This window comes from Aquarana catesbeiana, linkage group LG13, assembly GCF_042186555.1.
Source record: "Aquarana catesbeiana isolate 2022-GZ linkage group LG13, ASM4218655v1, whole genome shotgun sequence".
NCBI classification, from domain to species: domain Eukaryota; kingdom Metazoa; phylum Chordata; class Amphibia; order Anura; family Ranidae; genus Aquarana; species Aquarana catesbeiana.
The window spans coordinates 150,710,161-150,725,243 of NC_133336.1; the positions used below are offsets into that span (position 1 = coordinate 150,710,161).

General features: G+C 44.6%; 1 protein-coding gene across 2 annotated transcripts in view; it reads right to left on the bottom strand.

Annotated features, from left to right (window-relative positions):
- Nucleotides 1–15,083, bottom strand: part of LOC141117111 (matrix metalloproteinase-18-like) — a 1,147,747-nt gene that overhangs the window by 216,169 nt on the left and 916,495 nt on the right. For both annotated transcript variants that reach the window (XM_073609736.1, XM_073609735.1), the window contains exon 6: nt 2,407–2,573. In XM_073609736.1, the coding sequence (XP_073465837.1) occupies nt 2,407–2,573 (167 nt within the window). The remainder of the gene's footprint in view (nt 1–2,406; nt 2,574–15,083) is intronic.

Sequence of the window (15,083 nt, forward strand, 5' to 3'; positions counted from 1 at the left end):
TCCAAATTAGCATCTGTAAGACATATTAATTGTCTAGTAATACTGGGCTTCTTCCTCCAGATGGCGCGAGAGATTGGCTCTGCTGGGAGTGGCTGAAGTTTTGTTTAGTTTCAGTCCTATGTGTCACCTTGGCAACATCCATTCACTGAGGAGCACCAGGTAGAGGCTTGGGTTTTCCCTTCCCTGAGAGCGGAGGTGAAAACGAGGCTTGGTGTGCATTGTTATACTATATAGGGGATGGCTTAACACGTAGCCCGTGCCCCTTTGAAGATGTCTACTAATGACGAAACATGTAGGGCGTGGCTACGTTGTAAGCCGTCACGATTGCCCCATGTTATGCACGGGTTATTACGATTCTTATATGCCGGCTTGTTTTTAATTGTATTTTTACCTCACGGAGCGTGCACTCTCCGTTGCGGTCTGTACTTTTATCAAATAAATTCCGAAACTTTTTACACTATTGGAGCTCCGCTCTTTTGCTTTTTCCTTTGCCACACTGGGAGCAAGAGAGCTTTCCTTCCCCCCTCTCCAGGCGTTTCACTTGGACCAGCCCGGATCGGAGACAACATTCCTGACAGCTGCTGAGGAGATCTTCTCATTACACGGTCCCTGCAGAGGGCAAAAATCTGCATGCCTGATAGACCCTGCCAAGGAGGGGGTCCAACACAGAGGGTAAGAGTCCACCTTTATCACTTTCTCACTTATTGGAGTCACCGTCAGTGGATTTGCACCATCCTGCACATCTCTCTCCTTTGTCAATCCACTCATAGGGGGATTAGTTGCTGCTGAGCTGTATAGTGGATGGAAGCTTTTTTTCACTGATGAACTTTTTATGTTTGAACCCATGGACTGAGTTTGTTTGATTTTCAGATTTTCACGCTATTAATATCATTGTACTTCACATGTACACATTTTTTGTTTCTTCTTTTTATTTGAGTTTTTATGTTTTGCACTTATATATTTCTACCACTCATGGAGTCATTTACTTGCTCTCAGTAGATTGTGGTTTTTACTACCACCCACATGTATTCACATCTATGTGTGTATTTTCATATAATTAGCGCACTTTATTTATTTTTTATTTTTCATGGTATACACAGATATTGGTGTATTTTGTGTGCAGCTTTTACCTTTGACCTTTTTTGCTCTGCAGCGCAGTTTTTCTTTTTCTTTTTGAACCTGTTTGGTCATCTCCCAGAAGCCTTTACTTCCTTGTTGCATCAGAGAAGAGGATGTGATAGGGTGTGTTCACCACTCTGGACCACACCTTCCTCATTATAATACTACCTTCCACCCATCTCCTATACAATCTGATTGTACATTCTCCTTTGCATCTCCCATCAGCTATGTAGTACTGTGTGTCTGATTTGATACAAATTAAATGGATAGTTCAGGTGTGTCCACCAATTCCATAGTTGTGGTAAATCTAAAGGAAATTGTACAGAGATTGTACAATCAGCTTGGTTAGTGTATGGCCACCTTTATACAAGTGCATAGGAGGGAGTGGATGGAGACACTTAGTTGTCAGGCCTCAGTCACATCTCCACGTAGCAAAAACTTACATTCCCACATGCTTTTGTTTTGGAATGTTTTTACTCGTCACACATAGGGCAGCCCATTCACTTGAATGGGCTGCCCTACATGCAACAATCACACCTGAGGTGCTCCAGAACTTTTTTTGAAGCAGAGCATGGTGCATTACCACAGTTTTTGATGTGTTTGCTGCACTTGAGGCGCCTGTAACATGTAATGGCAACACAAGCACAATGCACATTTGCAGCGTTTCTGAAACGCATGGCAAAGTGCACATTTTCTGTGTGGTTTGCCATGCATTTAAAAACACACAGATGTGAATGGAGCCCCATTGTTCTCGTGTTCTTGTGTAAACCATTTTCACTTTCAGGCCCCACTCACCCATAGAGTAGTGGGAGCACATGTTTTTTGGCTTGTTTTTCCAGTGACACACATAGTGCAGCCTGTTGACGTGCAGCACATGGGCTGTGCTGCACGTGGCAAAGTAGCTCATGGAACATTTTTGCATTTTTTTTTACTGCGTTTGTCACCTCTTTTTTCATGTATTTGGTGTACCGTTAACAACTAATGACACTAAAAGTGCAAGTAGGTAATTTTAGGCGTGTAAATGTGGCCATACGATATACAATCTGATTGTACAATCTCTCCTTTAGATTTACCAAATCGATATAATAGGAGGACATACCAGACCCGAAGGGCCTGGTATGCATGGATACAATACATTGAAATTGAGATTAAACTGTCAAATTGCTACACGTATGAATAGCATTGGGGTTCATTGTTCCATCAAATGTTTTTGAGACCTGGTTAAAAGTGGTCATTGCCACTGTATGGCCAGCAAATTAAAATGTAGCACTTTTATCAGATAATTACCTTGAAAAAGAAGATTTTTCCATCTTGATTGGCAACTGGGTTTTGCATCCTTACGGCAGCATCAATGGAAGCTGGGAGCTCTTTCCATTTAGATGATATCAGCTGTGGGTATTTTTTTTTTGGTGCCATTGGCAGTTTTCCATGGCTAAGGTCCCAGAAATATTCACCTATAAAATATGTTGTCTGACGTTAAGGTCATTTGCACACCACAAATAATGTTACATTACATTTTGGGATTGGAGTACATGGGATACCCAGAACTTAAAGAACTGTAAACTCCGAACAGCAAATGAGGACGGCTAATGTCTCTGGTTACCCTAATCCAAATATAGTACTGAGCTCCAACAGTGAGAGTGATAGTGGAGCAATAGCAAAGCAACAAAGTTCAATACAAGAGTACATTGAAAAGAGAGCAACTGGCTGTATTGCATGGCATCTGGCTGCTCTAGGCCCAAATTAGAGATAGGATGGTGTGCTCCTGGCTGATTGCACTTAAGCTTCCCCCTGGTCCCAGACATGTGAGGTATTGAACTCCACTGTCCTCTTGTCTTTGGGTGTATAGTTGACTTGCACTTACTAAGTTACTTTTTGAAGGCTTCCCAAGATCCAGAATGGCTGCTGTTCTGGCCTTCTTCTGAACAGACTGTACTGGCTTTGCTAAGGTTAGCTAGGTCTAGCTGTGACCGAGACTGAGCAATATCCTGAGGCCTTTTCTCCTTGTATCTCTCCCTCTCTCTCTTGTCTCTATCTTTCACTTCTGCCCCAGGGGCAGAGCCCCCAGCACTGGTGTCTCCTCCAGATGACTGGCCCCCAGACTCTGCTCTCAGACTGCTGGGCTTCTGTGTATATATGGATTGTTTCTCCACCCTCTGGGCACTACCTCCCGAGGAATTGGTGGAAACTTCTGCTCTGGGCTGTGACTGCACACAGGCGATCAGCAGGTCCCAGATGGGAATCATTAGCTGGGACTTGCGTACAATTACAACGGGTGCCATGTGGAATGCGTGCGCCCTAAACCCTGATGTAGGCAGTGACAATCCCCATGTGGTTAAGACCATATGAAGCCATTTATTATCAAAATTTTTTGGCTCTTTTTTACATCATAATGATAACCGAATTCACCCAAATGGCCCTGATCAAAAGTTTACATACCCTGGAATGTTTGACCTTGGTACAGACAAGGTAAAACACACAAGTTAAAATGGCAATTAAAAGGTTCATTTCCCACATCTGTGGCTTGCCTTTTAAATTTCAATTAGTTTCTGTGTATAAATAGTCAATGAGTTTGTTAGCTCTCATGTGGATGCACTGAGCAGGCTAGATACTGAGCCATTTGTAACAAGGTAATCGAACTTTATAAAGATGCAAAAGGATATAAAAAGATAACCAAAGCCTTGAATATGCCAGTCATTACTGTTCAAATCACTTAAGATAAAAATGTGGAAAATGTAGGGATCTCTTGATACCATGCCCAGGTCAGGTAGACCAAGAAAGTTTGCAGCCACACCTGTCAGAATAATTGTTCAAGGTAGAAAGAAAAACCCACAGGTAACCTCAGGAGAAATACATGCTGCTCTGGAAATGGTGTGGTTGTTTCAAGGAGCTCAATTTGACAATACTTGAATAACAATAAGCTTCCTGGTCGAGTTGCCAGAAAGAAGCCTTTACTGCGCCAATGCCACTAAAAAGCCCGAATACAATATGCCCGACAACACCTTGACACACCTAACAGCTTCTGGCATACTGTTATCTGGAGTGACGAGACCAAAATAGAGCTTTATGGTCACAGCCATAAGCGCTATGTTTGGAGAGGGCTCAACAAGGCCTATAGTGACAACAATAACATCCCCACTGTGAAGCATGGTGGTGACTCAGTAATGTTTTGGGGGTGTGGGAGCTCTAAATGAAAGCAACATATTTTCAGGAAATACTGGCAGCCAATTTGCATTCTTCTGCATAAAAGCTGGGCATGAGACGCTCTTGGACTTTCCAGCACGACAATGAGCCTAAGCACATGGCCAAGCTGACCCTCCAGTGGTTACAGCAGATAAAGGTGAAGGTTCTGAAGTGGGCATCACAGTCTGCTGACCTCAATATCATTGAGCCACTCTGAGGAGGTCTCAAACCTGCGGTTCATGTAAGTCGACTAAACACTTTGCATGAACTGGAGGCATTTTGCCAATACGATTTGGCAGCTATTCCACCTGCAAGATTTCAGACCTCAGACAATTATAACAAAAGAGTGCACACTGTCATTGATGCTAAAGGGGGCAATACATAGTATTAAGAACTGAAGGTATGCAGACTTTTGAACAGGGGTCATTTTATTTTGTTTACCTGTTGCCATGTTTTGTTTTATGCTTGTGCCATTCTGTTATGAACTACAGTTGAATATGAATCCCATTAAAGATAAAAGAAATATCATTTTGCATGTTGGGCCAGCATAGGGTATCTCATACCTGCCTAAAGCTTGCTTCTCAACCAATGTGACTGGCGTGAATGTGTGTCAACATCTCTGATCTTAGAGATTTAGGAATGATGAAGAATGCCATCCTGAATGCTGATTTCATCTCTGAAAGTCCAATATTCTCTCACAAGTAATGGCACCTCCACCTTTGAATCTGGCCAACCATTCAGAACAACAGATTTAAGTGCTTACAAACTCTTGCCAATTTCTGTATGCTGTTTTATCAGAAGCAAATGCTGGTCTGTGATGTTTAGATCTGAATGATTGATCTGTGGCAGGACATCCAGATCCTGTTGAACATTGCAAACTGTGTGCTGTGCACATTCAGGTGTCCTCCTGTTGCTTTAGCTCTGCTAAGTGTGTCACTAATGTACATTTCAGGTCCATGTTTATAGACAACATTTAGGCAATAGTTTTGTAACATGAGCAACATGCTCTGTAGGGGTTTGAGTGCATGCAAAAGTGGTTTCTTGAAAATAGATATCAGAGGCTTATGGTCCGTTTCTGCCATGATCTCATCATGACCATAGAGGTAGTGATGAAAGCACTGGCAGACAAACACAATACTCAGGCATTCCTTTTTGATTTATGTGTAGTTTTGCCCAGTAGGGGTCAGTGCCTTTGAAGGAAATGCGATAGGCTGGCCAGCTTGCAATAGGCAACACCAAAGGCCACTTTTGCTCGCATCACTTTGAATAATTACAGGTTTTCTAACATCATAGTACTTTAGGACAGGTGTATCTGTGACCAACGTTTGATATCCTGCATTGCATTATCATGCTTAGGAAGCCAATGCCAAACCGCATCGTTGCGGTGGTAGGACGCGGTAGGCATTTGAAGCGCTGCAGGGATTTCACATTAGACGACTGTGGCATATCCAGTACAGCCCTGATTTTTTTTTCTGGGTCAGTATTCAAACCCTCCAAAGATAGTATATCTCTACAGAAGCAGACCTCTTTGACTTTGAATTGCAGTTTTTCATGCCAAGTCTTTGTTTCACCCGTCTACAACTATTCATCAATTCCAGTAGTTTGCCATGACTGCTGAGGCGCAATGGGCTTAAGTCCCAATTAACGTAACACAAGGGATCAAATCCCCCTCCACCCTTGCCCTTTACCTCATTAAGACACTTACAACCATTACCCTATCCCTTCATGTGGAACAGAACTACAAGAGTTAAGAACAAGTTAAAGAAGATTGCGCCTCCGAAGAGACTGGAGACAAGACACCCTATTTAGCTATGATAGTTTGCTATTCCTTTATATAGATATAACCCAGCTAAGATCTTAAACTTTGTCACAATAATGAATATGTATATCTTGCGGTCTGCATACGCTTGTCTTATTTGATATTTGATTTGATAACAAAATATCCGGCTCACGGTATATTAGCCAGAGTCCAGGAAGTAATAAAGGGGAAGTATCAATCTACTGAACTCGTGTATGTCTCAGTAATTTACTTCAAGTGTGCACACTTTTACATTGAAGGTTAATTTGGCCAGGGGGACAAAAACAAAAGTACCGAACGGTTCTGGTTCGGTCCAAAACATTTGGCGCCCAATGTAAATAATTGTGCGACAAAGCACAAGTAATCAGGAGTGGGCATCAGGAATACGCCTAGTGGTGGCGTGGGAATCCCGTGAGATCTGAACAATCCTGTATTCCTCTACGGTTGTCACACATTGCGTTGTGGGTCCCATTTTTGTTGTTGGTGGTAATGTCGTGTCCTAAGTGTGTTTGTGTTCTGTTATTTGGGATACATGAAGAGGGTTGGGGGTTGATTGAAGTGGTAGAGCCAGGATATACGGTTGCGTCTCTTGGTTACAAATCCCTACTGCCACATACTGCGCATTTATTGGTGTTTAGATTGAATACATTACCCGGTGAAATTCCCTCTTGGCAAGTCATTGGAAGTTATTGAGGCTGAGGCTAGAATAAGTAACCAGGGAACCAACAGGTGTCCCTTACAACCTCAGCAGCCAAAGCAGTACGAGGAGATAGAGAAAGACAGAGTGAGAAGTTTGGGCTTTGAGTTGGAACATGTAAATAACATTTGAAGTGGTTCGTTAAATATCAGCTGCTGGTGTTTCATGTCTGCTCATTAAGTGTTTTATTGGAGATCTTCTCAGTTCCTCATCTCCACATCACTGTGTATTTCTATTCAGTTTTTTTTTCCTCTCTCTCTCTCTCTCTCTCTCTCTCTCTCGAAAAAGGGAAAGAAATTAGCAAAAGTGTGTGGATTGATATGCATTTGGGTGGAAGGCTACAGGTAGATGAATGGCGTAATGTTTTGAAACGTAAATAAAGGTCTGTTGTCAGATTATGGGTTGCTACGAGCAGAAGATGCTTGGTTTAAAGTTGCAAACGCTATTCATGAAGAAGAGGGTGGATTGAACAGGAAACAAACCAAAATGGTTGCATTGTGTACATGTACAAGAAAACTAGAAAAGAGGAAGCTAAGTAGTCAGCCACCGCCCTATAACGGCGTCTGGTCCCCAGGAAGTAGACACTGCCCTTCTACTACCGCCCCTCTGTTCTAAGTGACACCTCCCCCTGTGGCAACACGCCCTATGCCACCACCCCCTAAACCACCCACACCGAAACCCACCCACATGAATATTTCTGAATATTTCAGTCAGAGTCTGAATTTAGTTGTAATTGGTTACCCTTGCATTATTGAAGCCTAAAGGTGTTTCTTTTCTAGTAACAGTAAATGTAGCAAATGTGCTATATTTATGCAAATGATTTTAATTGTGTTTAAGCTGTATTAGCAACAATTGGGGAGTTTAAAATGTTAAATTTCAATATCTAACAGTCAGTGCTGGGACAAGGCCATTTGGTGCCCAGGGCGAAGATGGCAAACTGCGCCCCCCCCCCCCCCCCCCGTTTTTCATTCAGATATCCCCGCACAAAGTCAAGGACGTCGTATGACAACCGGCGGGTGGGAAGTGGTTAAAATGCATTTTTTTTTTAACACAAAGTTGTCCATTTATACAATATTTCTAACACATAACATGTACATACCAAAAATGACACCCCAAAATAGATTCTCCTACTCCTCCTGAGTACGGCGATACCACATGTGTGAGACTTCCACAGCCTGGCCACAAACAGAGGCCGAGCATGGCTGGGTATAACTGAGCATGGCTGGGTATCACCGAGTATTGCAGACTATGGCTGGATATGGAAGGGTATGGCTGGGTATCACAGAGTATTGCAGAGTATGGCGGGGCATTGCAGAGTATGGCAGGGTATTACAGAGTATGGCGGGGTATTGCAGAGTACGGCAGGGTATCGCCGAGTATCAGAGGGTACTGCAGGGTATTGCATGGTATTGCGGGGTATTGCAAAGTATTGCTGGGTATTGCGGGGTATTGCGGGGTATTGTGGGGTATTTAGGGGTATTGCGGGGTATTGCGGGGTATTGCGGAGTATTGTGGGGTATTGCAGAGTATTGCACAGTATTGTGGGGTATTGTAGAGTATTGCACAGTATTGTGGGGTATTGCAGAGTATTGCACAGTGTTGCAGGGTGTTGCAGAGTATTGCACAGTATTGCACAGTATTGTGGGGTATTGCAGAGTATTGCACAGTGTTGCAGAGTATTGCACAGTATTGTGGAGTATTGCACAGTATTGCACAGTGTTGCAGGGTATTGCAGAGTATTGCACAGTATTGTGGGGTATTGCAGAGTATTGCACAGTATTGTGGGGTATTGCAGGGTATTGCACGGTATTGTGGGGTATTGCAGGGTATTGCACAGTATTGTGGGGTATTGCAGAGTATTGCACAGTATTGTGGGGTATTGCAGGGTATTGCACGGTATTGTGGGGTATTGCAGGGTATTGCACAGTATTGTGGGGTATTGCAGAGTATTGCACAGTATTGTGGGGTATTGCAGAGTATTGCACAGTATTGTGGGGTATTGCAGAGTATTGCACAGTGTTGCAGGGTGTTGCAGAGTATTGCACAGTATTGCAGAGTATTGCACAGTATTGTGGGGGTATTGCAGAGTATTGCACAGTGTTGCAGGGTGTTGCAGAGTATTGCACAGTATTGTGGGGTATTGCAGAGTATTGCACAGTGTTGCGGGGTATTGCAGAGTATGGCGGGGTATCGCCGAGTATCACAGAGTATATCTGGGTATTGCACAGTATTGTGGGGTATTGCAGAGTACTGCACAGTGTTGCGGGGTATTGCAGAGTATTGCGGGGTATTGCAGAGTACTGCACAGTGTTGCGGGGTATTGCAGAGTATTGCGGGGTATTGCAGAGTACTGCACAGTGTTGCGGGGTATTGCAGAGTATTGCGGGGTGTTGTGGGACATTGCAGAGTATTGCACAGTATTGTGGGGCATTGCAGAGCATTAGGGATGGCTGAGCATGGATGGATGGATGGCTGGATGTCACTGAGCAGCGCTGTGGGCACTACACATCCAGCCCACAGCGCTGCGAGAGGGGAATTCTGGGAGGACGTCATAGTATGTCCTCCCAGAGTTAAGCAACCGCCCTGTAGCCGTCATTCGGCTATGGGCCGGTTGTTAAGTGGTTAAACAGCAGCGGTGGTCATTGGTCATTAACCTCGCCTCAGCCTCCTCCCCTCCCCCAATCCAGCCATTTATTAATCTGTTTTTTAGTGTTTACTTACACAAGTTCAGACTCAGAAGTTCTGAACTTGTGTAAGTAAACACTAAAAACAGATTAATAAATCTGAGGCTGAGGCGAGGTTAATGACCAGTGACCACCACTGCTGAAGATCTGAGTCAGAACACTGGCAGTGGCACACACGGGCACTGCAATCTTCTACCTTCGCTTCCTTCCAGATTGAATCCAGCAGCAGCTACTAGAGCCTGCCAGCCAGCCAGCTAGGCAGGCAGCAGCTCCTCAGCTCCTCACCTCAGCTCACCTCAGCTCAGCTCAGCTCAGCTCAGCACGGCTCGCTCGCTCCTTGAGGTGACAGCGCGCCGACACAGCTCCCGCCTCCCTGCGCTCCTCTGCATCCTCCCACCTCACCTCCGGCCGTGCGTGACGTCACGGCGCTGGCAGGGACTACGGCACTCCTCCATAGGGGAGTAAACTGTAACAGTGTAGTTTGTGCTGAGGGAAGGGAGGATGCAGGAGCACACAAAGGCAATTTGTACAGTGCCGCTGGGGACTGTAAATGCACTGGACTGTTGTATTATTGTACACATTGGCGGGCGGCGGGCGTGGCAGAACGTCACCTGCAGGCTGCGCCCCCCCCCCTATAGCAAATGGTAGCGCCCAGGGCACGTGCCCCTTCCGCCCCTGCCTTGTACCGGCCCTGCTAACAGTATTATAAATAAAGAGGAAGTTTATGTATTCTGGGCGTTATGCCATAAGGACAAAAGAGGAAGTGCTTTCCTTGCTTAAATCTATGTGATAGATTTAGGCGCCATTCACATCTGAGCGTTTTGTATTCTGAAAAAAAAAAAAAAATATTCTGTATGGAAATGGTTCACATCTCCACTCTAAAACGCCTGAAGCCAATATGTGTACAAGAAGTATACTGATTTGGGTTTTAGCGTGCTGAACAGAGCGCATAGACACATGTTAGCTGCCACATTTATTTCAGGTCTTAAAGAGTCAATCCAAAAGGGTCTGAGTATAGAGAACCCACAACCTTGAAGCTTGAGACTTTGTTATTAGTAGTTATTAGGTCCAGAATCCTCACAGAGCAGTAGAGAGTAGCTCCTCTCATTATGGCCTTTGACACACCCTATCTGCGCTCACCGGTACCAACTACACGTGTCTGCTACAACTGCAGAAGACCCGGCCACTCCAGAAGGGAATACTGAAGCCCCCGGAAATTCACCCACAGTCAACCAAGCCCCAACCATGGTCCACATGAAAGCGCCCAGTACCAGGGACATGACACCCCACCTCGTCCATCACCCCACCCCACTCTAGATCATATGGACCTTCTCCACAAGGATTCAGGCAAGCCTGTTTCACCTGCCAGCTACACCTGAACTGTTATGCCACAAGGTGCCCAGAACACCCCCTCCCAATTCGCCAAGGCAATGGCCCTCATTCTGGACACCTGGATGAAGTTACACCCAGACATTGTACTCCTTCAGTATGTAGATGACTTCCTGCTTTTGCAGATACCCTTGGTGATGCCTCAATCTTCTCTGAAAGCCTCCTCCACTACCTGGCTGAGCAAGGATGCAAGGCCTAAAGCAAAAAGTCCATAGAAAAGGTGATTTTCCTAGGCCTCTGCATCTCCCAAGGCACCTGACATCTCACTGAAGAAAGAGTTGCTTCAATCAAGGGCATCCCTTTGCCTCAAGGTCAAAAGCCCCTTCATGCCTTTCTAAGATTAATCTCCTACTGCCGTTCTTGGATCCCAGTTCCAGAAGCCTCCCTTTCGATGCAATCCCTTTATGATGCCCTGAAATCTGACCCTTTCTCGCTTTCTCCAGAAGCTGTGGACAATTTTGAAACTCTGAAGGAGATCCTCCCAACAGCCTCTGCTTTGGGATTAAAACACTTTCAAACTGTTTGTCTCAGCGAGGCAAGGACATGCCACAGGAGTTTTGGCTCAGGCCCATGATAACAGACTCAGACTCATTGGGTATTACTCCTGTCAACTGGACAGGAGTGGCCAGGGGGGGACCCTCCTGCCTCAAAGCCGTCTTTGCAGCCCAATGCCCCTCATGACATAACTGCCATACTAAACCAAGTACAGCCCAAACATCTGTCCTCAGCAAGACACCTCAGACTTCAGTGTGCCTTGCTTCTCCCTGATAACATCCTCATCCTCCGATGTGATACCCTTAACCCATCCAGTCTGCTTCTTATTCTCTAAGGGGGGAACCTCTTTGGAGTATGGTCCTCAACTCACCGCTCATGACTGCTTCGAAGTGATGAAGATGGAAACAACACACTTACCGGCAGTCAGTGAAACAACCCTTAAGAATCCTGACTTGATAATTTTTGTGGATGGTCCCAGGTATGCAGGCATTACCCTCATCCATGTCTGCCCAGGAAGCAGAACTCCAGGCCCTAACTATGGCATGCAAATTGGCAGAAGGAAATTTTGGGATCATCCGGAAAACCAGAGGGTTCCTGACAGCAGCAGGAACACCTGTAAAACACAGTGCAGCTATCAAGGACTTAATGGATGCCCTCCCAGCACAAGTGGCTATACTTAAGGTAAAGATGCATGGCAAGCTGGTTTCCCAAGAAGCACGAGGCAATCACCTGACAGATACTGCTGCGAAACAAGCTGCAGATTGAACGCAAAAAGTGGTCAGCAGAGTGAATGCACCTATCCTGGATGACCAAATAGACACCCCTGAAGAGACTGTACAATCCACTATGATTTTACAAAACCCTCCTGTAAACAGGACTCACCTCAAAGAGCAACAGGAGGCAACTGACAAAGAAGAAAAAGAAGTGTGGATCAAAAAAGGAGCCACAGAAGTTGAAGGAATCATGAAATTAAACAAGAGACCGTATCTGCCACGTGGGCCGGAAGCCTATCCCGTCACCAACATGACAGCAAAAACCACAGCTTAAAGACTTTTAAAAGATATAGTGTGCAGATGTGGTGTCCCAGAGGTCATGGAGAGCGATCAGGGGCCGGCTTTCACAGCCTCAGTAACCAAAGAGATATGGACAGCTTTAGGTAGGGGTCACACTAGCTTTCCACACCAGATGACCCATCCTCAGAGCAGTGGGAAGGTGGAAAGATTAAATGGCACAATAAAATCTAGAATGCTAAGAATGTCTCAGGAAACGGGAATGAGTTGGCCTCAGACAGCCTACCCATTGCCTTATTCAGTGTTAGGTACACTCCAAGGGGAAACCATGGTCTGTCACCCTATGGGATATTGTTTGGTTCAGCCCCCAGACTAGGTTGTTATTTGCCACAACAGTTGCAGCTCCAATCTGATGTATTAACTGATTATGTGACTGTTTTATCTCGAGAATTAACCCGTATCCATTCGAAAGTGTTTTCTTCCATTCCAGATCCTGAGCTAGATACAGGAACTCACAAGTATGTCATCAGCAATTGGTTCAATACCATTGAGTCCAGCCAATAGTTCATGTTGTTTACGTTGATACACCTTTGGTGCAACTGATACTCCAAAAGGCAGTTTGAGCCACCTTTTCCTGCTCCAGGGAGTTTAGAAAGTTGTCATGTAGCTACTTGCAGTATTCAACTTACATTGTAAAAATGAATCCTGGGCATCATCTAGCGTCATGTCTTTGGCAGCTTATACAAAACATCCTCAAGATTTGGCATGATTTAATGAGATCGCCTCAGTGCCTGATTCAAGAATTTTGGATCTATGCATATTCTTAGCTTTTCAGGCTTCTTTACAATCACCATGTTACTTATCCAATCAGTTGGTTCAGTCACTAGTGCTAAATGTCCATCAGTCTCATACTGGTCAAGCTGTGCCTTGACTGTTTGTTTTAAGGCACTGGTACATTGCGTGGTACACATTGGACTGGAGGAACACTTCCATCAAGGTTGAAATTAGCTCATTCTTCAAAGCCTGCAAAAGGACTGAGAATTGTTGGCATCGAGGAGAAGGATCACTATTGGTTGGCAACCCTCCCTCCCCTTGACCACCGTTACAAGGGGAAAGTCTTAGAACTCATCCCATCCTCACAGAGGGAGCAAAAGATGAAATATCTCGAGGATACCTTAAAGAGGAGTTTATGTTATGCCTTTCCAGACTCTGCTAGAATATAGTCTCATGGAAAGGCTAGTTTTGAGGCTTCTGTTGGTCAAGAGAGGAGCAGTGGAGAAGGGGGCCGCCTCAGTGATGCATTTCAAATTTTTTTCATCCTCAACGCCCAGGGCTGTCAGCTTCCACATCCCATCAGCAGCGTCTGCATTATTTGGTGGGAGATTATCTAGGGGCGAAAACAGACATGAAAAGCTTTGCAGTTGATGATCCACTGGATTACTGAGTCATGAGAATAGACCATTGGCCAGAACTTGCTCAGTATGCAATTGAGCATCCAGAATGCTTTCCAAATAGGTTATTCAGTGCTGCCGGAGGTTTTGTGACAGATAAAAAAGCACGCCTGTCCAGAATCTGTTGACTGGCTGACATTTATCAAAATGAATCAGACCTAGATTAGCAGCAGCTATCAAGCCCCTGATGCCCATGTCACTGAGTAAGTGTTTTCTGGATCTGGAATCTCTGCAAGCCTGTCTACGCATTCTAGCTTTGTGGGTGTTATTTTATGTGGAAGACATTTTTGGTATAGGTTTCATGGGCACAATTACCACCAAAGGACCAATTTTTCCACACCTGTTTGACAGGTGCACATCATTTCAATTTTTTACAGCAAGGCCAATTCTTGCTTTCAAGAGTACCTCTATAGGGTTATGATGTGAAAGCACCACCAACACCCAAAGCCTAATTTTTCCACCACTGTTTGGGGCATATCATTTAAATTTTTAGTTTCCATAATATTTTTATTAAGAATGTTTATGGTATACATACAAAGATAGATTTATGTATAATGCCAGAATTTACATGGGCCCGTTGGCCTGAGTAAATACAGGTAAACCCAAACCAAAACATTATATTAACACTCAATCTCCTTATAACGACAAAAAGTTATGTAGAAAGGTTATAGTGTACTTAAGAAGGACCAGCAGAGTAGTATATATTGTATAGTGAATATAAGCAAACTCTGTAGTTCGAAGTCCCGGAGGGGCCTAGTTTTTCCGAGAGGACAATTCCGTGAATAAAGCTGGCTTCTTGAGGTGATAATGATTGGGTGGGGGTGTCTCTTTATAAGGATGGGTGAACATAGTTTGTGGCGTGATAGGTTACCTGGGGTGAGTATAATAGGCGTTTGGGGGGTTTCCATGGTTGGCTGGCCAGCTGCCAGCCAGATTTAGGTGTTTTAATTGAATGTGGGTGAGGGTGATGCGTGGTAAGAGGTGTGATGGGACGGTAGGGGAATGGAGGAAGGGTCAAACAGAGGGGGGAAAGGTGGGTGAGAGGGGTGAGGGGAAGGATCTATAAGAGAAGCCCTTCAGGAGGTTTCCCTCTTCACTAAGGATTGGAGTTTATGGTTTGAATATATTCAAAGGTAGTTCGGAACTGTGACCAGCAAGACCAGGTGGTAGTGTGTTTGGATATGTTGTCATGAGAGATGGCTATAAGTTCTTCCATTTTGGCAATTATGTCAATTTTCCAAAACCAATCTTTGATTG